General features: G+C 55.7%; 2 protein-coding genes across 6 annotated transcripts; one reads left to right on the forward strand and one right to left on the reverse strand.

The window, feature by feature from the left end:
- Positions 1 to 2,133: 2,133 nt before the first annotated feature.
- CIZ1 (CDKN1A interacting zinc finger protein 1) lies at positions 2,134 to 19,494 on the forward strand. Of its 5 annotated transcripts, none has more exons than XM_007102415.4 (17): positions 2,134 to 2,396; positions 2,956 to 3,079; positions 3,317 to 3,439; positions 4,958 to 5,029; positions 7,098 to 7,324; positions 9,716 to 9,809; positions 9,989 to 10,097; positions 10,598 to 11,226; positions 11,487 to 11,608; positions 12,242 to 12,439; positions 13,420 to 13,544; positions 15,883 to 15,970; positions 16,414 to 16,527; positions 16,726 to 16,875; positions 18,370 to 18,439; positions 18,661 to 18,782; positions 19,137 to 19,493. In XM_007102415.4, the coding sequence occupies exons 4-17, from the start codon at positions 4,975 to 4,977 to the stop codon at positions 19,350 to 19,352; spliced, it is 2,319 nt and encodes a 772-aa protein (XP_007102477.2). In that variant the 5' UTR covers positions 2,134 to 2,396; positions 2,956 to 3,079; positions 3,317 to 3,439; positions 4,958 to 4,974; the 3' UTR covers positions 19,353 to 19,493. The 5 variants fall into 5 exon arrangements, with proteins under 5 accessions (XP_007102477.2, XP_054938054.1, XP_054938053.1 ...); XM_055082079.1 differs by having other exon boundaries at positions 2,139 to 2,236; XM_055082078.1 differs by having other exon boundaries at positions 2,212 to 2,236; positions 3,324 to 3,439; positions 9,731 to 9,809; positions 19,137 to 19,494.
- Positions 19,495 to 20,181: 687 nt separating this feature from the next.
- On the reverse strand, positions 20,182 to 24,086 carry BBLN (bublin coiled coil protein). The gene is made up of 2 exons (XM_007102417.4): positions 23,891 to 24,086; positions 20,182 to 21,054 (listed from the first exon to the last, which is right to left on the reverse strand). The coding sequence occupies exons 1-2, from the start codon at positions 23,967 to 23,969 to the stop codon at positions 20,882 to 20,884; spliced, it is 252 nt and encodes an 83-aa protein (XP_007102479.2). The 5' UTR covers positions 23,970 to 24,086; the 3' UTR covers positions 20,182 to 20,881.
- Positions 24,087 to 24,481: the final 395 nt, after the last annotated feature.

The following is a 24,481-nucleotide window of genomic DNA, read 5'->3' on the forward strand; positions in this document are numbered from 1 at the left end:
CCGGACCGGGGCACGAACCCGTGTCCCCTGCATTGGCAGGCGGACTCTCAACCACTGCGCCACCAGGGAAGCCCCCTGCTGTCTTTTTAAAAAAATAAATTTATTTAATTTATTTATTTTTGGCTGCGTTGGGTCTTTGTTGCTGCGCGCGGGCTTTCTCTACTTGCGGCAAGCGGAGGCTACTCTTTGTTGCGGTGCGCGGGCTCCTCATTGCAGTGGCTTCTCTTGTCGTGGAGTACGGGCTCTAGGTGTGCAGGCTCAGTAGTTGTGGCTCGCGGGCTCAGTAGTTGTGGCTCCCGGGCTCTAGAGCACAGGCTCAGTAGTTGTGGCACATGGGCTTAGTTGCTTCGTGACATGTGGTATCTTCCCAGACCAGGGCTCGACCCTGTGTCCCCTGCATTGGCAGGCGGATTCTTAACCACTGTGCCACCAGGGAAGCCCAAAACCTGCTGTCTTTTAAAAGGCTTGTTTCTGATTATTTTCTTGGGCTAGATTCCTACAAGTGGGGACCAGGTCAAGGGGCAGAACACGTTCAAGAGTCTTGATAGAGAATTTTCAGATTGCTTTCCAGAAAGATGAATTAGCACAGGAAGCCACCGCTGCCTTCCCTACCTTCACCAGCATGAGCATTATTTTTAGTTTTTTTTTTTTTTTTTTTTACTTGGGCAATTTGCTAAGCTCCCCTGTGCCAGGTGCCAGTGCTAAACATTATGTAATATACGCAGACACACACACACACACAGGCACACACACACAAAAACCCCGGGAGGGGGTACTCATTTTACAGACGAAGAAACAGGCTCAGAGAGGACTGCTGCATCAGCCAGGCTCGCCTAGCCAGAAGGCAGTGGAGCCCCAATTCAACACCGGACCTCTCCAAGGCTAGCACCCAGATCTATTGGTTGGAAGCCTAGGCGATCTTGACTCAACCCACCCCTCCTTCCCCATTGCCTCTGTCTTGGTTCTCACCGGAGCCAAGTGATCTAATCTGGGCGGATATGATGCTGTCACACTCTTCCCTAGCACTCCCTGCCCCTCAGGGGTAAAGCCCAACTCTTCAGGCCCGCCTTCAAAGCCCGCATCGTCCAGGCTTCCCTTCCACCCAAAGGCGCCAAGTCCCCTGAGCCCGACCCCGCCCCGCCCTCCGGCCGCGCCAAGCCGCGTTCGCGCCTCTAAGTCCAGTCAGAGTTAGGCACCTGTGCTGCGGCCCGGGGCTGTAGTAGAGCCGGTCCCTAGCTTTAGGGCAGCGCTAAAGTCACATGACTGCAGTCACATGACTGCAGTGATTGGTTGACACTCGGGTCTCCGCTGGGCCGACCTTAGGTCTGCGCGTCCCTAGCGCCACTGTGCGCCGTGTGGCACACAGTCGGCGCCTAATGCAAAGTGAGCGCATTGCCTAGGGCTGTTACAGCTGTGGTCGGCTCTGAGCAACAGAAAAAGCAAAGGGGATTGCTCTTACTAATTGCGGATTGTTTGCCTCAGTGCTTGTGTGGGGTCCTAGGAGAGGTGCACCGGGACGCGGGACAGAGTTGAAGTTAAAGGGTCCTTGCGGGCAGGACCGTTCACGGGCAGGATGAGCGCCGTTTTTTACCATTAAACTCTGCCCTCCTCACCCGCTCCCCAGGCAAACCGGAGAAAAAAACAAACAAAAAAACACTTTCAAACCGATCTCGCCACCCCTTCCAGGGCTGATTCTTCTGCTGTTGTGCCGGTCGTCCTCTCGCTGGGTCTCTGTCCCCGAATGTACAGCCGGCGGCTGCACGCCCCCTCCCACCCCAGCCCCGCGCGGGGTCTTCGGATCGCGGGACAGTGGCGGCCGCGGCAAGGTCTGCTGGGGATGGTCCTCCTCAAAGTCGCCCGCGATGTCCCTGCCAGACGAGAGACCCCTCTGGGCGACAGACGGACCTGGGGCTCAGAGCCGCCCCTTACCGATGCGGAGGACGCGGGGCAGAGGGTCTGCGCTGCCCAGGGTCCCCTAGCAGCTCGGAACCACTCCCACCTCCGCCCAGCAGCTGGGCGAGCAGGTACCGCCCCTGCAGCGCGAAGGGTGCCCGGGGCGGGATCTCGCGGCGCGGCCGTGGGCACCCGGACCTCCCGTCCTCCAGAGGGCGCTGCCCTGCCCCGGTCCGCAGACTGGCCTTCGGAGCGGACAGGCCGTGGCGGAGCCGCGGGGACCCCGGGAGCTGCGGGGACCCCGGGAGCCACGATCCGGAGCGCGCGGCCCGCCCCACCCCTGGTGGGGGTTACGCGACTGCGGAGGGGGTGCGGGGAGGAGGCTGTGTGGTTCCCGCGGCCAAAGCCGCGCTGGGAGGCGAAGTGCGCGGGCCGAGCGCGGCTCGGGCGACGGCGGAAGCCTTAGGGGCCACTTGAATGGAGGCCGAGGGCTTCGTTGGCAGGTGTGGACATCGGCTTTGACGTGTAATGCTGGCTCTGTCTGTAGAGGAAGGGGTCAGCGGAATGGGGGGGATTAGGGTGGAGGGAAGCCTTCCTCCTACTTTGTTCGTGGAAGAAAGGGAAAGGTGGGGGTGGGGCGGCGCTGATGTTATTGACAGAACATGTGCACAAGGGACAGGGTGGGAGTATCAGAGGGGTGTGAGTGGACGGGGCTGGCTTCGCTACGTGATTGGCGCAGAGAAAGGCTGAAGGGTGGGGTGGGAGGTGTATTTGTGTTGGACGCTCGTCCTGGAGCTGCGGAGCGGAGGGAGGCGGAGGGATGGAGGGTGGGGTTGGGCATTTGGAGGAGGGACTATTGGGAAGATTTGGGGGAAATTGGCGGGAGGGTGGTTGAACTCTGCTGCTGGTGCGATTGGAGGTGTATGGAAAGGATGGGGCGCACGCGTGGCACGCTCTGGGCAGGACCGGGAGGGTAGCTGTGAAGCTCGGTCGGCAGCGTGTGAGGGCCGCGGGCTGGGGGTGGGCGACGGGGATCCGGCCTGACTCCCTCCCTTCCCGCAGCCGCCATGTTCAACCAGCAGCAGCAGCAGCAGCTCCAGCAGCTCCAGCAGCAGCAGTTGCTGCAGCTCCAGCAGCTGCTCCAGCAGTCCCCACCGCAGGCCGCACTGCCCATGGCCGTCAGCAGGCAAGCTCCCCACTGGAGGGGTGGGCGGCTCTAGACCTGCCCCTCTGACCCATGCCTTGGAGACCTCCTCCCAGCCCTTTCTCTCAGGGGCATCCCTGTCTGAGTCCTGGAGGTCATCAGTTCCCACCCTAAGGGGATGCTCTGTCTGCAGTAGAGGGGGGCAGAGAATGGAGGTGAGGGGTCTCAGGGAAGAGGGAGGGTTTGACTCTCCCCAGAGCCCTCTGACACTGCTCTCAGCACACAGGGGGCTCCCCCAGCAGCAGCCACAGCAGCAGCTCCTGAATCTCCAGGGCACCAACTCAGCCTCCCTCCTCAACGGCTCTGTGCTGCAGAGAGCTTTGCTTCTGCAGCAGTTGCAAGGTATGACTGCGGGCCCTGTCTCGCTCCATCTTAGCGGGAGCTCCCCAGCAGCCCCATGGCACTGAATCTCATCAAATCCACACAGTAACCCTGAGGGGGATCTGTGTCAGCGTCCTGGTTTACAGATGAGGACACTGAGGCTCCAGGAGGTGGAAGTCCCTAAGTTGCTCAGCTGAATGCAGGTCTGTCTGATCCCAGAGGTGTACCCTTGGCCATGGTGTTAGCTCTGTGGGTGCTACTCAGCACAGTTTGCTGACATTCAGATTAGATGACATGATGGAGGGCAAGATCTATTTTGACCACCCTCCTTTGCATCCTGTTTGACAGATGAGGATGCCGAGGTCCAGAGAAGGGAGTCATTTGCCCTGGGTCACATAGCATCAGCAGTGTCTAGCTAGACAGAGGCCTGGGCCTCCTGACCCCCTGGGTCTCTGAGGGGGATGTCTCTAGCCCTCTGCATTAAGCCTGTGTCCTTACCTGAGTTTCCCCATGGGGAGAGCAGTCTTTCATCTCTTCCTTACAAGAAGCTGCTCCCGATACCTTAGCCCCTGCAGGAGTAATCCAGGGGTCCAGAGACGTGGGGCCAGCTCATCTTCAGACCCAGCCTCTCTCACACGGTAGCTGTGGCTTGCTGGCTGGTTCCTCAGGGCTGGGCATTGTGCTGAGGCCCTGACAAACCCAATTCCTTGACTCTGCTGACAACCCTAAGGGGAGATACACTCGTGATCCCATTTTACAGATGAAGAAACTGAGGCCCAGGTGTTGATTAGTGGTCTTACTACAGAGCTGTGTTCTGAGACACCAGGCTATCCTGCCTCCCAGCAGGGTATGCAGTCAGGTCAGAAGATGTGATGGTCATCACTCTTCAGCCCTCCTGGGGCCACATGGGTGTGGATGGTCCTGAGAGCTGGCTTATAAATGATAGATGGATGGGTAGAGAGATAAAACCACACACAGGGACCCACAATGTATATATATATTTTTTCACTTTTTCTTACTCATTTTAAAAGTCATACTCTTCAAAGAAGAGTGAAAGAAATATTTTAAAAAGAGTATAAGAAAACCCAAATGGTCATATGCAGATTCACTCCTAAAGAAAAAACCACCCTTTAAAGTGTTGGTGTATTTCTCCCCTTTTTTTTCTAGGCACAAACTTGGGGACTTGTATATGATTGTGGTTATTGATATAAGTGAAAGGCTGTATCTTGTTTCTTTTTCACTGAATATAGTGGCATGATCATTTACCAAATTATTTGAAAGTCTCTGTAAAGATTGTTTTTGAACAGCTGTTTAATATTCTGCTGGAGGTGTGTGCCCTTGTGTCCCTAAACTTTCTCAGCTGTTTTCTTCTACTTCTTTTCTTTTCATTTTTTTCTTTTTTTTTGCTTTAAATAATGGAATGAATATCATGTTTGAGAATATTCTCTTAGAATGGATTCCCAAAAGTAGAATGACTGGGTCAGGGGGGATGGATATTTTATGGCTCTTGATAAGTATTGCCAAATTGCTTTCCCAAAGGACTGGACCAGTTTGCAATGCCACCAGCCACGTATGACAGTGCCGGTCTCACCATGCCCACGGCAACATTGGGTATTATACTCTTTACATATATATATGTATATATACATCTAATCTACTAATTTGCTTGGCAAAAGCTATATCATTAATGTTTTAGTTTACATTTCTTGGAGTGCTAGTGCGGATGAATATTTTATATTTGTCTGTTAAACATTTGTAATTCTTTTTGTGACTTGTCCATGTGCTTTGTCTATTTTTCTTTTAGAGTGTGCCACCTTTTATCTTACTGTTTTTAAGAGCTGGTTAGCGTTCTCTCTGCACATATGTGTATATGTATTTGTTTTAAGTTAATGTTAATTAAACCCTTAGTAAATACCAGGCACACTTATATATCTCATTGAATCCTCATAAAACATTGTGAGTCAAGCACTATTACTATCCCCATTTTACAGATGAGGGAACTGAGGCCAAGAAGGGGAAACTGATTTGCTCAAGGTCACAGATCTTGTACTGTGGAGTCTGCATTTGAACCAGTTCTCCCAGCACATCTGACCCATGCATGTGCCTCCCATCCTAGCACTGGGTCAGGGATTTAAACTGTCCTTTATTGGGTCACACAATTCCCAGTGCTGGACCTCTGAGTCAGTTGAGGTACCTGCCCTTAAGGAGTTCGCAGGGTGGTTAGGTGGTGGGCAATAGAAGCAGATAAGGAAATTGTGCAGGTGGTCCTAGAACAGGGAAGCTGGGGCCTCTGGGGATACAGAGAGGGTCTGGGAAGGCCTCCCAAAGGAGAATCACCTAAAGGGAGGAATGGAGAATGATTGGGATGTAGAACAGTCCAGACAGAAGAAACAGCATGTGCAAAGGCCCAGAGGCAGGCAGAGACCAGGCTTGTTTGAGGGATGCTGGGAGCATGTAGCTGGAATAAAGTGGGCACATGTGTGGGGAGAATTGCGAGAAAGGAGGTCGGGGAGGAGCGCAGGACTGGACCTCGCACGGTGAGGAATGGGCTTCGTTCCTGAGTATCAGGGAGCTATGGAAGGGTTTAGGCAGGGGGAGGGGCGAAGTCAGAATGTGGTTTTAGAAAGATCACTGTTTGCTGCTATCCCGTGCAAAACCTGTGGCTGAAATTCACACAGGGGATGAAGTGGCTTTTTAGGAAGGGGGGTGGTAGGAGTGGAAATTTGAAGGGGGGTCAGGCTAGACTGAGAAGAGGAGTAAAAGTCAGTGTTAATAGAATTTGGTGTTGGCTTGGATGGGGGAGGGTAAAGAGAGGGAGGAGTCAGGAAGACCCCCAGAATCCTCTCTGGTAGCCAGCTGTGGCAGCAGTGCCGCTCCCAGAGACCCTGGACAAGCCACTCCTTCGCTTTGTGTCTCATTTTGTCATCAGTAGGGAGGATAATACTTACTCTGATGGTGACTGGGCGGGGTGACTGAGGCCATGCATAGAAAGTGCTTAGCAAGTGCCTGCTTCCCAGGAAACTTTTTTTTTTTTTTTTTTTTTTGCGGTACGCGGGCCTCTCACTGCTGTGGCCTCTCCCGTTGCGGAGCACAGGCTCCGGACGCGCAGGCTCAGTGGCCATGGCTCACGGGCCCAGCCGCTCCGCGGTATGTGGGATCTTCCCGGACCGGGGCACGAACCCGTGTCCCCTGCATCGGCAGGCGGACTCTCAACCACTGTGCCACCAGGGAAGCCCCCCAGGAAACTTTTGATGAAGGGTAGCTGCTGTTGGTAGGAGAGTGTCTTATTATTCCAGGGACCAGTCATCTTGCTGGTTCTCCCTTTGGGTCCTGTGCTGAATCTTTCACATACCTTAAGGTGTACACTAAAGCATGCCTGAGGGTGAGCGGAGTTGCTGGGGGCGCTTAAGCCACTGACCAGGGAGGCATTTGGGGTGGGAAAAGGCCCCCTTCCCTTCCCAGCTGGAGCAGGAAACGCTAGCCCTAAAGCCCCCTCTCCACCGGTGCTCCAGGTGGGACTGCGTCTTCGGCTCTCATCTGTCCCCTGTGGCTGCCCTTGGGTGGGGAGGGTCCCCTTGGAAGTTAACTGTGATGAAGCTTTGGAGGACTGACCCCTGACCCTAGCCTCTACCACCCAACCACAGTTGTAATCCCTCTTCTCCCCTCTTTTCACACACAGGTAACCTCCGTGGCTACAACCTGGCAACCCCAAACCTGACAGCTCCCAGCCTCACACCCCCGCAGCTGGCCACCCCAAATCTACAGCAGTTCTTTCCCCAGGCCACTCGGCAGTCCCTGCTGGGCCCTCCTCCTGTTGGGGTCCCCATAAACCCCTCCCAGCTCAACCTTTCAGGGCGGAACACCCAGAAACAGGCCCGGACCTCCTCTACAACCCCCAATCGCAAGGTGAGTGGTATCTGGACTGGAGCAGGCGAGGATGGGAATGGGAGAGGGTGTATCTGGGGATGAGCCCAGCTCTGCCCGCTCTGGCTCACATTGGCCTTTGGGCAGGTCATACCCCTCTTTGTACGTCAGTTTCCTCATCTGTAAAATGGGGAAGGGGGCAGGAGTTAGACTTGCTTAGTGTTTCCCAAACTTTAAATATTCCTGAACCCAGATGTGATTTTTGCTATATCCAGACACCACCAGTACTATTATTTATTCCCTTTTAAATTACTATTTATATTATTTACTAATATTACTAATATTATTTACTAATATTTCTCTCTTTTTGAAAAAACTGAGATGTAACTGACATATAACATTGTATTCATTTTAGGTGTATTCTACCAATTTTCTTTAAATCAGCTCTGCCCAGTGGAAATAAAATGTGAGCCATACATGTAATTTAAAATTTTCTAGTAATCACAGTAACAAAGTAAAAAGAAACAGGTGAAATTAATCTTACTCGCATATTTTATTCAACTTAATATATTTTAAAAATTATCATTTCAACCTGTAATCAATATAAAAAATGAACACAGCACTTTGCATTCTTTTTTTTCTTTTTTTTTTTTTTTTTTGTACTAAGTCTTTAAATTCCGGTGTATATTTTATGCTTACGTCTCAATTCGGCTTCCAACATTTCCAGGGCTCAAAAGCCAGGCACATGTGGCTAGTAGCTACTCTCTGGGATAGCACAGCTTTAAATGAACTAGCTGCTTCTCTGTTACATTTAGTTAAAAAGGAAACATTATATCACTGTCTGAAATTTTTTTAAAAAGGCTAAATTAATTGCCATACATAGAAGTAACAGAAAAGTGATTGGGGGTAAAACAATGCTATAAAATCCTAAACTCCACACTGTTGCCAGCTGAAGGTTCTAAGCCTCTACAGGCCTTTCCCTGACAAAAGCAGTAAGACTCAGAGATTTTCAAAGGGAATAATATCCTCCCTGAGTCTGTCCTGTCCCTGAACGTCCTGGCAGCTCCTCACACACACCACACTCCTGAGAGCATCCGGCGGTGGAGGGGTGGAACACCCTCCTTTTCTGGCTGCTCTGGCGCCAGCCCATATCTGGAGGTGAGGCATTTCCCTCCAGAGAGGGGTCCAGGCGGCCTCTGACTTTACGGTCGGGCTTGTCCTAACACAGTCTGGCCTAGCGTTTACCTCCTTGCCCCCATTTTACATATGGGAAAACCGAGGCAGTGGGGTGGAGGTTGCCCTGGACTGCACAGCTGTCACGACAGACCCAGAGTCCAGCCCTCCTGACTCGCAGGCCAGTGCCCATGTCGTGCAGGGTGAGAGCTGGGTAGTTTCTGAAGGGTGTGGAGTCCTGATGCGGTGCACGTTTCCACTCAGCCCTGGTTCCTCGGGCTTCGTAGGAGGGAGGGAAGCTGCATGTGGATTCCTGAGGCTTCCTGGGCTGCCCTGGAACCGTGTGGGGCTGTGTGTTCATTTCACAAATGTCTGTTAAGTCCTGTGGAGGACTCACTGGTGCAGAGAAGGCATCTGGAGATGCTCTCCTGGAGATCTTGGGGTGGGGAGGGGGTGGTGGTAGTGGTGAGACCTTAATGCAAATAATGCTCCAGCCAATGAATTATGACTATGAAAAATGCCACAGAAAGGAAGCCTGGGGCCCCTGGGGGCCTGTACTATGGGTTAGGAAGGCTTCCTGCAAGAAGTGCCTTTGAGGCTCTGGGAGAAGGCCTGGGGCTTTGGGGAAACAGAGAGAAGGCCAGTGTGGACATAGAGAGGGGGAGGAGGAGCGTGGGGAGAGCTGAGGCTGGAGGGGTGGGCATGGGGTAGGGGCCAGATTGTGCAGGGGGGTGGGGAGGGTGGGTAGTTTCAGGCTTGGGGTAAGGAAGGAGTCATCCAGGGCTATGGGAAATCACGGGAGGGTTGCAGCCTTACAGAGATGAGAGACGTGATCAGGTTTGAGAAGGGTCCCTCAGGAATTCCCTGGTGGTCCAGTGGTTAGGACTCTGTGCTTTCACTGCCGTGGCCTGGGTTCGATCCCTGGTCCGGGAGCTAAGATCCCGCAAGCCAAGCGGCATGACCGACAAAAGTAAAAAGAGAGAGAGAAGGATCCTTCTGGCTGCTTTGTGGAGAACGGGGTGGGGAATCAGGAGGCAGCTCCGTGGACCACGTGAAGGCATTGCATCCCCCAAACCTGCATTTACTTAACCGGCAGGCAGCTAGATGGAACGCCCTGGACAGAATTCCTGGGGTGTTTAGGATCTTCTCTGGGGCCAGGCCCCGTCATCCCCTGGGGGACGTGTTGCAGCCGCTCTTGGGCAAGGGAGTATTTACTGGGGTGGGTGGCAGGTATCATAAATGGTTTCTGAAAGGAAGCAGGATTCTTCTTCTCAGACGATGCCTGTGGAGGACAAGTCGGACCCCCCAGAGGGGTCTGAGGAAGCCGCAGAGCCCCGAACAGACACACCTGAAGGTGAGGGAGGGAGATTGCTGGCCCTACAGAGGGGACGCGGGTTAGGGCAGTGGGGTGCAGGGGTGGTCATGGAGGCAGGGATCTTGCAGGGTGGGTGGGGGGTGAGCCCAGGCCCCATCTTCTGGAGCTCGTACCTGCTATATCCGGCACGGCAGTCATTCACCTGCCCTCCATTCCAGACCAAGAATCTCCCCACTGCCCAGATGGCATCACTAAGGAGAAACGCGCTGCAGCATCTGAGCCTGAGTCTTGTGCAGCGTCTGAGCCACCAGCTAAAAGGTCAAAGAGGTAACTGATGCTGAAAACCTGCCCGGGGCCCAGGTACCCTGTACCCTGATTCCTGCAAAGGCAGAGGGTAGGGGGTAGGTGGGGTGAGATCCTTCAAGGAAAGGGCCTTGGTTTCTGGCTTGGAGGAATGTCAAACCTAATTCTTCACCTTACCCGGGAAGGCCCTCAGCCAGATGGACTCTGGCACCTTCACTGTGACTGAACCACCTGGAGGCAGGTGAGGTGGCCAGCTTGGAGGGGTGAAGATGTGAATCTGGAAGCTCAGAGAGTGGGCAGAGGGTAGGCAGGCTTACAGGACCTCGGATACATATTAGCAAGTTGTGGGAGGTGGGAGCAAGTGATCCAATTTATTTAGGTGAAACTGGGACCCAGAGAGCCGAGGGGGCTTGTCCAAATCCCTAGCTTTGTACGTGGCATAGCTAGGACTGGAGCCTAGGTCATGGCCTTTCTTGGGAGCCCCTGGGGCCAACTGAATTTGATCTTCTTTTGATCCTTCCTAGCTCAGAGGAGCCCACAGAGAAGGGGACCCCAGGGCAGCTGCAGGCAAAGGTCCAGCCACAGGCCCGGTTGATGGCACCAAAGCAGACACAGACAACCGAGCTGCTGCCTGAGTCACTGGAAGCTCGAGTGCTGCCACGATTTCAGCCACGAGTTCTGCAGATCCAAGCCCAGGTGCCGCCACAGACTCAGCCACAGACTCAGCCACAGATGCTACCATTGAAGGCCCAGGTGCAGCCAAAGCTGCAGAAGCAGGCACAGACACAGACTTCTCCAGAGCACTTAGTACTGCAACAGGAGCAGCTGCAGCTGCAGAAGGAGGCAGAGTCACAGAAACAGGTGCAGCCACAGGCACATTCACAGTCCCCAAGGCAGGTGCAGCCACTGCTGCAGAAGCAGGCACAGACGCAGACATATCCACAGGTCCAGACAGAGGCTCAGCCGAGGGTCCAGCCGCTGGAGCTACCACTGGAGCAACCTCCAGTGCAGTTGCCAGTACAGCCACTGGAGCCAAACCAGAGACAGCCTCAGACTCAGCCACAGGTGTCGGTGCCAGCACTGGAGAAAGCCCCAGTTCCGGTTCACTCTGCAGTGCTGGAGACGCCGCCCGATACGGTGGAAGCTGGAGCAGGTAAGTGAGCAGTGGCTCCCAGCCGGCCTGGTGATGGGACAGCTCTGCCTGAACCCTTCAGGCCTACCCTGGCACTGTCCAACCCTGACTGGGTGCTGCCTGGGACTGAGGGTTGGGCCTGGATCTAGGGTTCGGGGCTGTCTCCACTGGAGGCTTCAAGGTCCTGGATGTGGGCAGAGAAGGTGGCTCTTGGGCCTGGGTCCCTCAGGGCCCAGGTGGGAGATGGACCCTGGGGAAGCAGAGCACATCTGTCATTTCAGGCCTGGAGGAGGCCTCGCCGGAGCCAGTGGGCGCCCAGGTTGGCCTGGAGGAGAGCCAGGAAGAGTTGACCAGTGGCCTGGATGTGGGAGAATGTGAAAAAAGAGCAAGAGAGATGCTGGGGGTGGGTAGAGATGCTGATGAGGACCACATGGTGCACCCAGTGGTGGGAGGGCCTCCTTCTGCCTCAGACCCCCTCAGCGCCCCCTCGGGTTTCCCCTCCTGTGAAATGTGACAGCAGCCCTCCACCTAGGTTCGTGGGCAGACCAGACTGGGTTTGACAGTGGTTCAGTGACAGTGGTTCAGCAAACTCTCATGTGGTGCCTTCACATGTCTTTGCTCTGATGATCTGGAGGTACTTTTAGTGACAAGGGTCCCTTCCAGCCGGCTCACCCCGAAACTAGAGCCCCCAGAGCCCCCCGCAGGTAACGGTGCTCCAGCGGAGAGAGCGCAGCGTGGAAGCCCGTGCCTGGGGCTCGGGGGCCCAGCCCTGCCTTCTGGCCAAACCCCCTCCCTTCTTCATGCATCTCCATCTGTCGTGTGAGGGGTGGGGTGGGTAGGGTGAGGCGGACCTGGGTTTGACTCGTGACTGTGGTGCTTCCTGGCTGAGCGAGCCTGGGTAATCCCCTAACAGCTCAGAGCCTCAGTTTCCCCACTTGTAAAGTGGGCTGTCAGGAGGACTCCTAGACGTTTAGCATGGGGCTGGCCCACTGTAAGCGCCCAGCTGGTGGTAGCTCTGCTTCTGCCCCCGGTGTAGGTGTGGGGTGCCGGGGGCTCCCTGAAGGTCACCATCCTGCAGAGCAGTGACAGCCGGGCCTTTAGCACCGTACCCCTCACGCCTGGGCCCTGGTCCGGAGACTCTACCTCTGCTACCCCTGTGGCGGCCAGCATGCCCTCCAAGCAGGCCCTTCAGTTCTTCTGCTACATCTGCAAGGCCGGCTGCAGCAGCCAGCAGGTACCTCTCCCAGCGGGTGGGTGGGGAGGTCACGTGGGCGGGCGGAGGGTTTGGGGTCTGTATGTGATGCCTAGCCTGCCCTTCCCACGGCTGCCTCTGTGGCCACATGGGCCCTCAAGCCCCACCCCCAGCAGCCGTACATCTGCTCACAAAACATTTCCTGACCAGCCAAGGCGGCAGGATTTTAGAGTTGGGTGGACCTGGTTCAAATCAGCCCTGACTGGCCGTGTGGGTTTTGGAAGGTGAATTCCACCCTTTGTGCCTCAGTTTCCGCAGGTGTCAGAGGAGGAAACATTTAGAACCCACCTCTGGAAAAAAAAAAATAGGGGGCTTCCCTGGTGACGCAGTGGTTGAGAGTCCGCCTGCCGATGCAGGGGACGCAGGTTCGTGCCCGGTCCGGGAAGATCCCACATGCCGCGGAGCGGCTGGGCCCGTGGGCCATGGCCGCTGAGCCTGCGCGTCCGGAGCCTGTGCTCCGCAACGGGAGAGGCCTCGGCAGCGAGAGGCCCGCGTACCGCAAAAAAAAATAAAAATAAACAAATAAACCCACCTCGCTGGGAGGTTCTGGGGATTTAGCGACTTGACCTTGAAGTCGTAAGCCCCAGGCCCGGCCCAGAGCGAGTGCAGCATTAATAACAGCATCATACTGGTATGATTAGGACTTTCGCTGTCGTTACCTTCGTCCGTCTGTGCCTCCCCTGAGCAGCGTCGTGGGGACCTGGAATTTGATCAGACTGCTCCTCGCCTTGGAGGTGCTCACAAGTCTCCGGGGGAGCAGAGGCTCTGGCTGGCGTGTACTCACTCCGTGCCTCCGTTCACCATCCTTCTTGGGCCCATACAGGGTTGTAAGAGAAACGGCCTCCCAGCGGAGGTGGGGTGACCATGGAGCTAAGGTTGGAGGCCTCTTCCCCGGGCTCCACTCTTGCCCACCGTTCTGGGGCTCACTCCTCTCTCCTCTTCCTCCCTCCCGCCTGCTGCAGGAGTTCCAGGACCACATGTTGGGGGCCCAGCACCAGCAGCGGCTCGGAGAGATCCAGCACATGAGCCAAGCCTGCCTCCTGTCCCTGCTGCCTGTGCCCCGGGACGTCCTGGAGCGAGAGGACGAGTGAGTGGGGGATCCCAGGGGGATCCTGAGGGGTAGGCGGTCTCACAAGCCAGCCCCGGCAGAGAGGGACCCGGAACCTACCATCCCCAAGGTCTGCCTTTGGGTTAAGCGTTGCCCTCCCTGAGACACCTCGTCACACCACTAACTGTGTGGCCTCAGTTTTCCTTATCTGTAAAATGGCCTTATGAGGGGTGTAATGCAGGAACTCACGAGCTAGACAGTCTCTCAAGGTTACATCCAGGCAGGGACAGTGTGACCATCTATGTGGGAGGGAAGTGGGTTGTGGCACAGACCCCTACTCCCCTGGCATATGTGCTGACCCCAACCACAGGGGCCTGAAGGTCAGGATCTGCTCATCGTGTGGCTTGAGGTTAGAGCTTCCCTGGGTCACCCCCTTTCTTTGTCGTGGGGGCTTGGTCCCTCAGAAATGTCAGCCCTCCCAGAGTCTGGGACTGGCTCTTGGGGTGCTCTGTGGGCAGTCACTGAGGCCTGCAGGGGCTGGGGGGCATCATCAGTGAAAGAAACAGGATGGTGCTGGCTCAGGACACCCTGGGGGATATGGGCTATGTCTCACAGGACAGCTGCCACTCAGCTCCAGACCTCCTGGTTTTTCAGAGGCATCTAGAAGCCTAGATTTGTATGTGAATCTCCCAATTCCAAAATGTTAACAGCTAGTTCAGAATTAAAACAAGATGAAACACGTCCTGTGGAGGAGGCCAAATCAGACCCTTTCAGAGGCTAGATAGGCCTTGGGTCAATGGTCAGGGACTGTGCCACGAGCATTTATAGAGGGTCACAGCTTGAAGCTCCCTGCATGGGGTGAGGGGACAGGAAGGGCCCTCGGGTAGCCTCAGCTTGCATCTCCTGAGTGACGGGGAGCGCTCTCTCCAAAGGCTCCTGTGTCTCTGTTAGCCAGTTCTCACTAAGAGAAGAGCTTCCCTGTGGCTTTGTAGGATGTTCTCCAGCCTTAAGGCTCCCTTTGCTTGCTGACCTAGGAGTTATACGTAGGCCAAATCATCATAAAGACAGGAGAAAGGTGACTCACAGAGTTGTTCCTTGCAGAGTTAATGCAATGGTGAAAAAATTTAGTTGGAAATGATCTATCCAAAACTAGGGGATTAGTCGATCAGTTTAAGTCTGATCTGGTGGTAGAACTAATTCTAGGGAATTAGTTCTTGGTGGTAGAACTAATTCTAGGGAATTTCTGATAATGTGGAAACATATGTGTGATGCAATGTCAAGTTAGAACAGGATCCAAAATAGCATTTGCAGAATGAGTTTGATTATATTCAATATAAAAATAGATCTTGGGCTGCCCTGGTAGTGCAGTGGTTAAGAATCTGCCTGCCAATGCAAGGAACACAGCTTTGAGCCCTGGCCTGGGAAGATCCCACATGCCGCAGAGCAACTAAGCCCGTGCGCCACAACTACTGAGCCCACGTGCCACAACTACCGAAGCCTGCGCGCCTAGAACCCATGTTTCGCAACAAGAGAAGCCACCGCAATGAGAAGCCCGCACACTGCAACGAAGAGTAGCCCCCGCTCGCCACAACTAGAGAAAGCCCGCATGCAGCAACGAAGACCCAACACAGCCCAAAAAATTAAAGAAACAAATTAATTAATTAGTTAAAAAAAAAAAAAAAGATCTTGTGACAGAAAAAAACTGCAGGGATGTAGCCCAAGCTATAAACAAGCTTCAGGTGGAGGGGATTCTGATTACACTGTCTTCTGATGATGTCTGCCCTTGAATCTTGACTTGGCCCTGTACAGAATGTGGCAGTCCTTCCGATAGGCTGTGTGTCCTGCTGACGCAGTCAGAAACTCTGGGCTGATCCCATGCCAGGCCCCGGGGATGCTGGGGTGGTGTCCTGGCTCCCCAGAGCTCACAGTCCAGTGGGAGCAGAGAAGAGATCAGGTCCTCCCAATCCATTGTGGAAAGTGCTGTAGCAGTGGCACTTTGGGGTCCCAGGGGGGGCCTGGCTAACTGGGATTGGGACAGGTCCAGAAATGGGCGGAGGGGCAAGAACAGCTCTGGGAAAGAGAGGGCATCTAAACTGAAGGATAAGAGGAGTCCTCAAGGCCAGATATCCTCAGTTCTGTCACCATCCTGGTGGCCTCCTGGTATCCCAGATGCTTCTAAATCTCATTTCCCCGCAAGTTTTCTCTCTTATTCCTATTTAAGTATTCTTCTAGATGAGCCTCAGGACCATTTTGTTAAGTTTCCAAAAACACGATTCTGTTGGAATTACATTCCGTTTATGGAGCGTCTGGAAGAGCTGCCGTCTTTCCAACAAGAATGCTGTGTCACACTCTACTTGTTTTGATTGTCGTCATTCAGAGAGCCTCCACCCAGGCGCTGGTGCAACACCTGCCAGCTCTACTACATGGGGGACCTGATCCAGCACCGGAGGACACAGGACCATAAGGTATGAGGGCCCACCTGCTGTGAAGGCGCCCAAGCCCAGGGCTGGGGAGGAGAGAGCCCAGGTTGGGAGCAGAAAGTAAACGTCAGCCTTTGTCACTGCGTGGCCGTAACTCATGACGAGTCAGTCATGTTTCCTCTCTGGGCTTCAGTTTCCCCGCCTGTCCAATGTGGGCAAGGCACCATCTCACCCTGCATTCAGCCTCGGGGCTCGTGGGGTCCTCAGGTGCCTGCCCTCTCTCCCTGTCTTCCGACGGTCCTGTCTCTGTTGCCATCTGTCATCCTACCTTATAGCACAGGGATGGAATGTGTTTGCCTGTGTTCTGTGAAGCACAGCCAGCCGATTACAGAAGTTGTGGGCCTGGGAGGCGAGGTCTCGCTGGGCCCTGCCCGGCTGCACCTGGGGCTGCTGCCCGCCACCCACTTGGCCCGCCTTCCTGTCCCCAGATCGCCAAACAGTCCCTGCGGCCTTTCTGCACTGTTTGCAACCGCTACTTCAAGACCCCCCGCAAGTTTGTGGAACATGTGAAGTCCCAGGGGCATAAGGACAAAGCCAAGGAGGTAACCCCAGCTCCCTCAGAGGACATGGGCCCAGAGAAGTAGAGTGTTGGCCAAGGCCACACAGCAAGTTGAGGTGTATTCCAGTCCAAATTCATAGCAGGTCCGGAGGGACTGGAGTTCTCTGGGGTGTGGGGAGGATGGGGTGTCGCACCCTGGCTGCCCAGAGCTGACTTGAGCCTTCACCCACTCCCTGGGAAGCTGAAGATGCTCGAGAAAGAGATTGCCAGCCAAGATGAGGACCACTTCATCACGGTGGACGCCGTGGGCTGCTTTGAGGGCGATGAAGAAGAGGAGGAGGACGACGATGACGAAGAAGAGATCGAGGTTGAGGAGGAGTTCTGCAAGCAGGTGCCTAGGGGGGAGGTGGTGCGGAACGGAGGCTGGAGGCTGGTCTCCCAGCCCAGGAGAGACCTCACCCCACCTCCCAGGGGCCAGGAAGCACTGGGCTGGCATCTTTGGGCACTAAGGCCTGCCACGATTTAGTATCAATAGGAACTCTATTCAATATGACGATATGTAAATATACATCATGACGCCTATAGGGTGGCAGGTGAAATATGCAAGGTCTTCAAAGCCTGGCTGAAATTTTTACTTGTGGAAGAGAAAGGGCATCCTAGGGCAAGAGAACAGCATCATAAAGGCATGGAGAGGGGAGCTATGTGGTGCATACGGGAAAAGTCAGTGAAAGATGATGAGGAGGATGATGGCGAGAGCAGTCAGCATTCTTTGAGCACTTACTATATGCCACGCGTGTACCAAGCACTTTCCTGGCAGAATCTCACCCACTTGGATGCCAGGAGGCGAGACTGCAGAGCCCGTGCTCAAAATACCCCAGCCCTGCTGCTTCCCATGAGCGAGGAGCTGGAGGAGCTTTCCAGCTTAACAAGTGTTTCCAGAGCATCTCTTCTGGGCCAGGCCCTGGTGCTGGATACCAGGGGCACTTGGGGATGAAGTCCTGGCGCCTGTCCTCACAGAGCTTGTCTGTTACAGTCCAGGGTGGTGAGAGGGCCGCCAAAGGGGGCGGTGCATAGCGGGGCTGTGGATGGAAGGTTGCGTGGGTGGCCTCCAGCCCTCAGCAGGCTCGGGGAGATGCCAGCTTTGCTACTCAGCGGTCAGCAGCGGCGTGAGCCTGGGCAAGCCCCTTGGCCTCTATAAGCCTGTTCCTCTGCTTAGAATAGTCCCAACTAGGACTGAAAGGAAGGGTCACAGCCCAGGGGGTGGTCGTTATTCTTAAAAGCCAGATTTGTTTGCGAGGCACCGCTAGGCATGGCCTTGTCTGGAAGGGGCTCATGTCCAGCCAGTGAGACAAGGGATCCTTGATCACTTGAAACCTACCCCCTAAGACTGGTTGCTGCAGCATTAGGGAGCTGGCAGGGGGCTCATGGCAGAATGTAACCAGGGCTGGGGGCTCACTAGGGCTCACTACCCTGCACCTCCATAAACCTGCTCTACGACCCTGGGCAAGTGAGTTAATGTGCCTGGGCTTCAGTTTCCTCTTATGTGAAATGGGCAGACCATAGAAAGTTGTTATGAGGATTCAGCGAAATGACACGTGTGATATGTTGGGCATAGCTGGCATGGATTATGGCCAGTGTGGGAGCAGGAGGGCTTCCTGGAGGAGGGGGCTGATTGAGCTGAACCTGGAAAGTATAGACTGGGAAAGGCACTCAGGGGGCAGGATCAGCATGTGCAAAGGCTCAGAGCATGCCACCCACAACCTCCTGGAAATCAAGGGTGGGTTCCTTGATTGAAGAGCATGGGTGGGTTCCAGTCCCCGCCTGCGTTCGGGAGGAGGCTAGGGGAAGCCAGAACCAATGGAGGCCCACACCTGTGTGTTTCCAGGTGCGATCCAGAGATATATCCATAGAGGAGTGGAAAGGCTCGGAGACCTACAGCCCCAACATGGCATACGGTAAGACCCCAGCCCTGACCCCAACTGCAGGAGCTGCGGCCCTCAGGTTGCCTCCAGGCGACCCCCCAGATCCTAGCCACAGCATCCTGGCCAGGCAGCCTGTCCCCTAGTCCTCTTTTCTTTTCCCATCTGGAGGGTGGGGGGTTGGCCAATGGGCCCCTAGAGAAGGGGGGACACCGGCTGGTGAGGCATGTGAGTGCACAGACCCTGCTGTCCCACAGGTGTGGACTTCCTGGTGCCCGTGATGGGCTACATCTGCCGCATCTGTCACAAATTCTACCACAGCAACTCAGGGGCGCAGCTCTCCCACTGCAAGTCCCTGGCCCACTTTGAGAACCTGCAGGTGAGTCAGGCCCCCTGCCCAGGGAGTCAGACTGTGTCCTAGCTGACGGGGACAGCCAGTGGCCACCTCCCTCCTGTGCTTGGCCTCAGCCCCTGGGTACAGCCCCCAGTGAGAGGCTCTGCCCACAAAGGGAATCAGAGCCACGTTGGGGCCAATGTCTTTCTGCAGTTGTCCTGGTGGGTGCTGAGGGCTGGGCTGTTAGCTCTAGAGCTCTGGCCCAGAGAGGCTGAGCACATCACACAGGGTCACACAGCATGTCTGACGCTGTCTCAGCTGGGCTGGGGAAACAGCCTCTGGCCAGGAGCACACCAGGTGGGGAGGAAGCCTGGCCTCACCTGCACTCTCTGTGTCTAGAAATATAAGAAGGCCAAGAACCCCAGCCCCACCACCAGGCCCGTGAGCCGCCGGTGTGCAATCAACGCCCGGAACGCCCTGACTGCTCTGTTCACCTCCGGTGGCCGCACACCCACGCAGTCCAGCACCCAGGACACAGCCAAAACCCCCAGCAAGGTGACAGCCCAACCCGCTCAGCACCCACTACCCCGGCGCTCAAGCCGCCTCAAAACCTGACGGAGGGAGTGGCCCACAGCTGCCCCGTCTGGGTCCAGATCTGCTACGCTTTTTAGGAGTCTGTGTGGAGACTGTGACATGGTTGGTGTTTTTACTCAAAATCCAATAAAAGAAGGTAGTTTGGCTGCACAGTCCCCAGCAGCACTTCCGTCTGGGCGGACAGGGAAAGGGGGCCCCCAGCTAGCTCTCAGTCAGCACCCAGCCCCTGTGGGAAGTGTGGTGGCAGAACTGGAAAGCTGAAGACAGGCTCCCTAGCCAGGGACTCTGGGATTACGAGGTGTTTCACCTCCTGAGCCTCAGTTTCCCTCTGAATAATGTACCCAGGCTAGGAAAGTACTACGTTCAAGTAAGATCTCATTTAATCTTCACAATGTCCCTAGGAGGTAGGTCTTGTTGTTATCCCCAAATTATCCCAGATGAAGCTACTGAGGCCTAGCAAGGTCAAGTGCCTCCTGAAGGTCATACATCTGGTGAGTGGCCAGGATTTGACCCCGAGCCTGAACTCTGGACCCCTGTCCTGGCCTCTCCCAGCTGGACCCTACAGAAGTCGAAGGGCAGGAGTGGGGGCCCTCGCTGCTCAGGCCCTCTGGTTCCAAGTTCATGTTCATTAGCAGGGACCCCACCCTTCTTGTCAGGAGACCTTACGATGAATCATTAGTGAATGGGGCCCAGGCTGAGCTGGCTCTTTAGTTCCACTTCCCCATTTGGAAAGACCCTTAGAGACAAGATAACCAGACCAGCCCTACTATTGGCCAGCTGGAGAGACTGAGGCCAGGAGAAAGAGGGTGGAACCCAAGGTTGTACAGCATGTCTTTTTTTTTTTTTTGAATTTTATTTATTTATTTTTATACAGCAGGTTCTTATTAGTTATCTATTTTATACATATTGCACAGCATGTCTTGGTGTTGGTTGTCTCAGTGAAAGGCCCTAGAACCCAGAGAAGCTGAGCACATCACACAGGGTCATGCAGCATGGCTGATGCTGTCTCAGCTGGGCTGGGGAAGCAGCCGCTGGCCAGGAGCACACCCGATGGGGAGGAAGCCCTGACCTCACCTGCACCTCTGTGTCCAGAGATACAAGAAGGCCAAGAAGCCCGGCCCCACCACCATGCCTGTGAGCCGGTGTGTGATCTATGCCTGGGATGCCTCCACTGCCCAGTTTACCTCTGGCGGCCACTGGGGTCCTCATCCCGGGATACAGAGGAGAGAGGAGGCGCAGTGGTGTTGGAGACCAGTTTAATGTGGACGCTCAAGGCCTGGGCAGCGTGGGGAGCGTCCAGGAGTTGGGCAGGCAGGCAGGGTGGGTGGGTCGCTGGCCCACACCTGGCCAGCAGTGGGGAGGAAGCCCTGAGGAGGGGGTGCCGGGAGGTGGGGCGGGCCTAGCTACGCCAAGGGAAGTACCAGAAGAGTGGCCTAGGCCAGCAGACACCCCCCCCCACCACCAAAGAAATCTATAGGCCAGCCCTTGAGAAGGTATCTAGGCCAGGTGGCGAGTGCTCAGGCCAGAGCCTGGCCGGGGGCTCCCAGAGCCTAGGGGCTGGCATCGCTGGGGGCCTCCCCGAGCTGCTGCTGGAACTCAAGGCGCGTCTGCCGGTTGGATTCAAGCAGCTCCTGGAGGCGGGCGTGGAGGTGGTCATTCTTCTCCTCCAGGTGGTCCAGACAGGAGTTGATCTGGTCCAACATGGAGTTGATGGCAGCGTATTCTGGGAGGAAGGGTTAAGAGAGTCAAGGTCCCGTATCTCCTCAGGGATCACAGGCACACCCCGCCCTGCCCTCCCCGCGCCCCCCCCCCCCCGTCACTGTCCCCCAGCCTGCCTCTAAAGAGCTTTGGGCAAGTCCCTACTCCTTCCTAAGCCTCACTGTCACCAACTGGAAAATGGGTGTATATCAAAAGAGGAAAGGCTTTGGAGAAATACCTTAGTGTACCAGCTTTTTCTAGGGTTAGGTTGGTCACAGGGAGGTTAGCCAGACAGTGTCCTGCCTGGGAATTCCTGCCAGGTGCCAGGTCTCCTCTCTACTTCCTGCCTGGAGGCCAGAGCCCATGCTCCTGAGCAGGCAATCAAGGCCTCTGTCCCCAGGCAGGCCCTACTCTCCAGCCCCTTCTGGCTCCCCCTGCCCTAGCTCCTAGCAGACTCCAAGGCCCTGCTCCCTTCTCTAGCCCCACCTCCCCTGCCTTTTCCTTTCCTCTCTCACACCTGCCTTTGCCCACCTCAGGCCCCTTGAACATGCTGTGGCCTCTGCCTGGAATGTGCTGTGTCCTCCTTCTGTCTTCCTTCCCTCCTCTCCTCCTGGATGAGCCCCACTCGCCCTTCAAGTGTCAGCGTGGATGTTGCCACAGGGAGCCCTCCCATGCCCCAGCCTGATCGGGCCTCTATTCCTGAACCCCTTGCCCTCTCACACCTCCACAGCCCCTGCCTCCGGCTCGGCTGCTGTGACTGTGTGCTAGTCTGTCTCCCCGACCAGACTACAGTGAGCGCTGTGTGAGAGGTGGAATGGTCTTGTGTTCACTGCTGTTTCCCCAGTGCCCTCAGTGTCACACAGTAAGCATCTGTTGAATGGATGAACGGATGAATGAATGAAGCCTGACTTTCCAGGCTTTCTGCCTTTCCTCAACTGTCCCTGCCACCCAGAATGCCTCAGCCGCTCAAGGACCAGCTCCAAATGCCTCCTCTTCCAAGAATCCTTCCCTGGTCTCCACCAGAAACCATCACTCCCTCCTCCACAGACACTCCTGACCTGCCTCTCTCAGCCACACAATGTCCCCTAGGACCCAAGGTCTGGGCCTGTTCCCACTGCAGGACCCAGTTCTGAGCCAGCCCATGACTCAGATACACTCAGCTGCCAGCTTGGGACAAAGGGGAAGCGGCTGGCGGTGTGTGGAAACGACCAGGGCTGGAGGAGAGTGTCTGGGATAAGGGTGCAAATGTGTCTGCATTCTGGGGGAAGGGTACCCATTGCCCAGAGTTGTCCTAACTCACAGAGGACAGAGTCCTGGAAAGCCTCTGCTGGATCCTGGAGTCCAACTCCCTTGTGGTACAAATGGGGAAACCGAGGCCCAAGAAGGAAGAGACCTGCCTAGGGTCCTCCAGCTGGTTGTGGCAGAGCCAAGATTCAGACTTGGGGAGCAGGGGCACTTGGGTTTCAGTCCCAGCTCTGCCCCATCCCAGCAAGTTACTATGCCTTTCTGGAAAAAGGGAACAAGAACTGGGTTATTGTGAAGATTCAAATACATATATCAAGAACTCAGGGTCTGGCCACAGCAAGCACTTAGTAGATGGTCGCGATTATCAACATTTTACATTCCGGTCAAGAGACACAAGTGGGGAGAAAGATGGGGGAGGCAGCTCTCTCCACTACTGGGGCTAGGCTTTGTCTGTGTCAAGTGTCACGGGTACCTCCCGGTTCCAAGTCTTTGCCTTCCATCGGGGACACCCTCCTCCCCAATGCCCTATAAGTCCTGTGAATCTGCCAACTTCCACTCAGTGTGACTCCTGGGAGGCCCTTCCAGATGCCCCCAGCACAGCTGCCAGCGTGGTTACCACACCTGGCGGCTGTTCACCAGCAATGCGCCAGGCAAACCGGGCAGCCCACCACTTACCCCACTTACTCTACCTCTGCAGACCCTGAGTGATGAAGTGTTCTAAAACTATTGTGGTGATGGTTGCACAACTCTGTGAATATCCTAAAACCCACTGAATCGTACAGTTTAAATGGGTAAATTGTACAGTGTGTGAATTATAGCTCAATAAAGCTGTTACCCAAAACAAAACCAAAAGCAGACTCCATACTTACCCCACATTTACTAAGTCCTGCCCTCTAAGTTAATAAACTAAACTTTATTACGCTAAAGGGAATAATAACCACTTACAGAACACTTGCATGCTTGGAGCCTACTATTTTCCATTCACTTTCTCATTTAATCCTGATACATCTCAATGCGGGAGACACTAACCATTACTGTTATTTTACAGATGGGGAAACTGAGGCTCCAGAAGGGGAGAAGGGAGCTGATGGTTCTCTCTCCTTCCCCCCAACCCCACCCCCTGCAGTGCTGTGTAGGCAACAGGCTGCTTTATAAGCGAGTCACATTCGCCAGGGCTCCAGGCCGCACCAGCAAAGGTGCCTGGGGTTGCTGACTCAGCAGGGCGGCACGCCCACCCAGATAGCCCCTCCTGCCAAGCCAAGACGGCCCACTCCCGGCCCCGGCCCCTTAGGAGTCTCCATCTCCACAGGGGCTGAAGGAAGTGTCTGGAGCAAATCCCAATCCCCAAGGGCGAGTGACCTGAAGCGGCCTCAGTTTCCCCATCTGTAAAACGGGGCCTGTCGCCCACAGTTCTCCAAGGCTGCGGTTTCCAGGGACCCGCTCGCAGGTGCTCGTCCCAAACCCCCAGAGGACGCTTGCTGCTCCGGAACCACCATGGGGCAAGGGGATGGGAAGGCTCTGCGGTTCCTTCCCGGTCCCTATCCCGGCCCCGATTCCCCTTCCCAGGAGGGCACCCCGGAGAAAGCAAAGTCGTTTCAGCAGCCCCCCTGGGTCACCTGCTTCCCCGAAGCCGTCGTCCTCGCCTTCCGCACCTGCCTCCACCGGCATGCCCAGGTCCCCGTTGGGGCCCGACATTGCGGGCTCGGGAGCCGCAAGGGCAGCGCGACGACGCAACGCGGCGACGGTCGCGCCGACAACCGGCGCGGGGCGGAAGAGGGAGGCGGTGGATGGAACTCGGGGCCGGAAGGGCGGAGCGCCGCGGCGGAACGTGCCCCGTAGGCCGGGACCCCGCCCCCAAGGCGGAGCCCGGCAGCCAGAGCTCAGCCCCGCCCCCCCGCCAGAACCCCGCCCCCGCCCGTCCGCAAGACTCCACCCCACACTCGAGCCCCGCCTACACCCTGCCTCACAGTCGAGCTCCGCCCACTTCCGCCGGTCCCCGGGCCCACCCCTCTCCCGGCGGATGGTTTGGACCACCAAGGGATACCCCATGAGAATCTTAGGCGGCGGGGGGTCGGCCGTCAGGTCGAGCAACCCGGCACAAGGGCAGAGCAGCCTGGGACCCCCCACTCTGCCCCATCCTGCAGCTGGAGACCTCCGGGTAAGCTAGCCGGCGCCGCTGCATGGGCGAAATCTGAGACGAGTTGTTT

Source organism: Physeter macrocephalus, unplaced genomic scaffold, assembly GCF_002837175.3.
Source record: "Physeter macrocephalus isolate SW-GA unplaced genomic scaffold, ASM283717v5 random_10, whole genome shotgun sequence".
NCBI lineage: Eukaryota > Metazoa > Chordata > Mammalia > Artiodactyla > Physeteridae > Physeter > Physeter macrocephalus.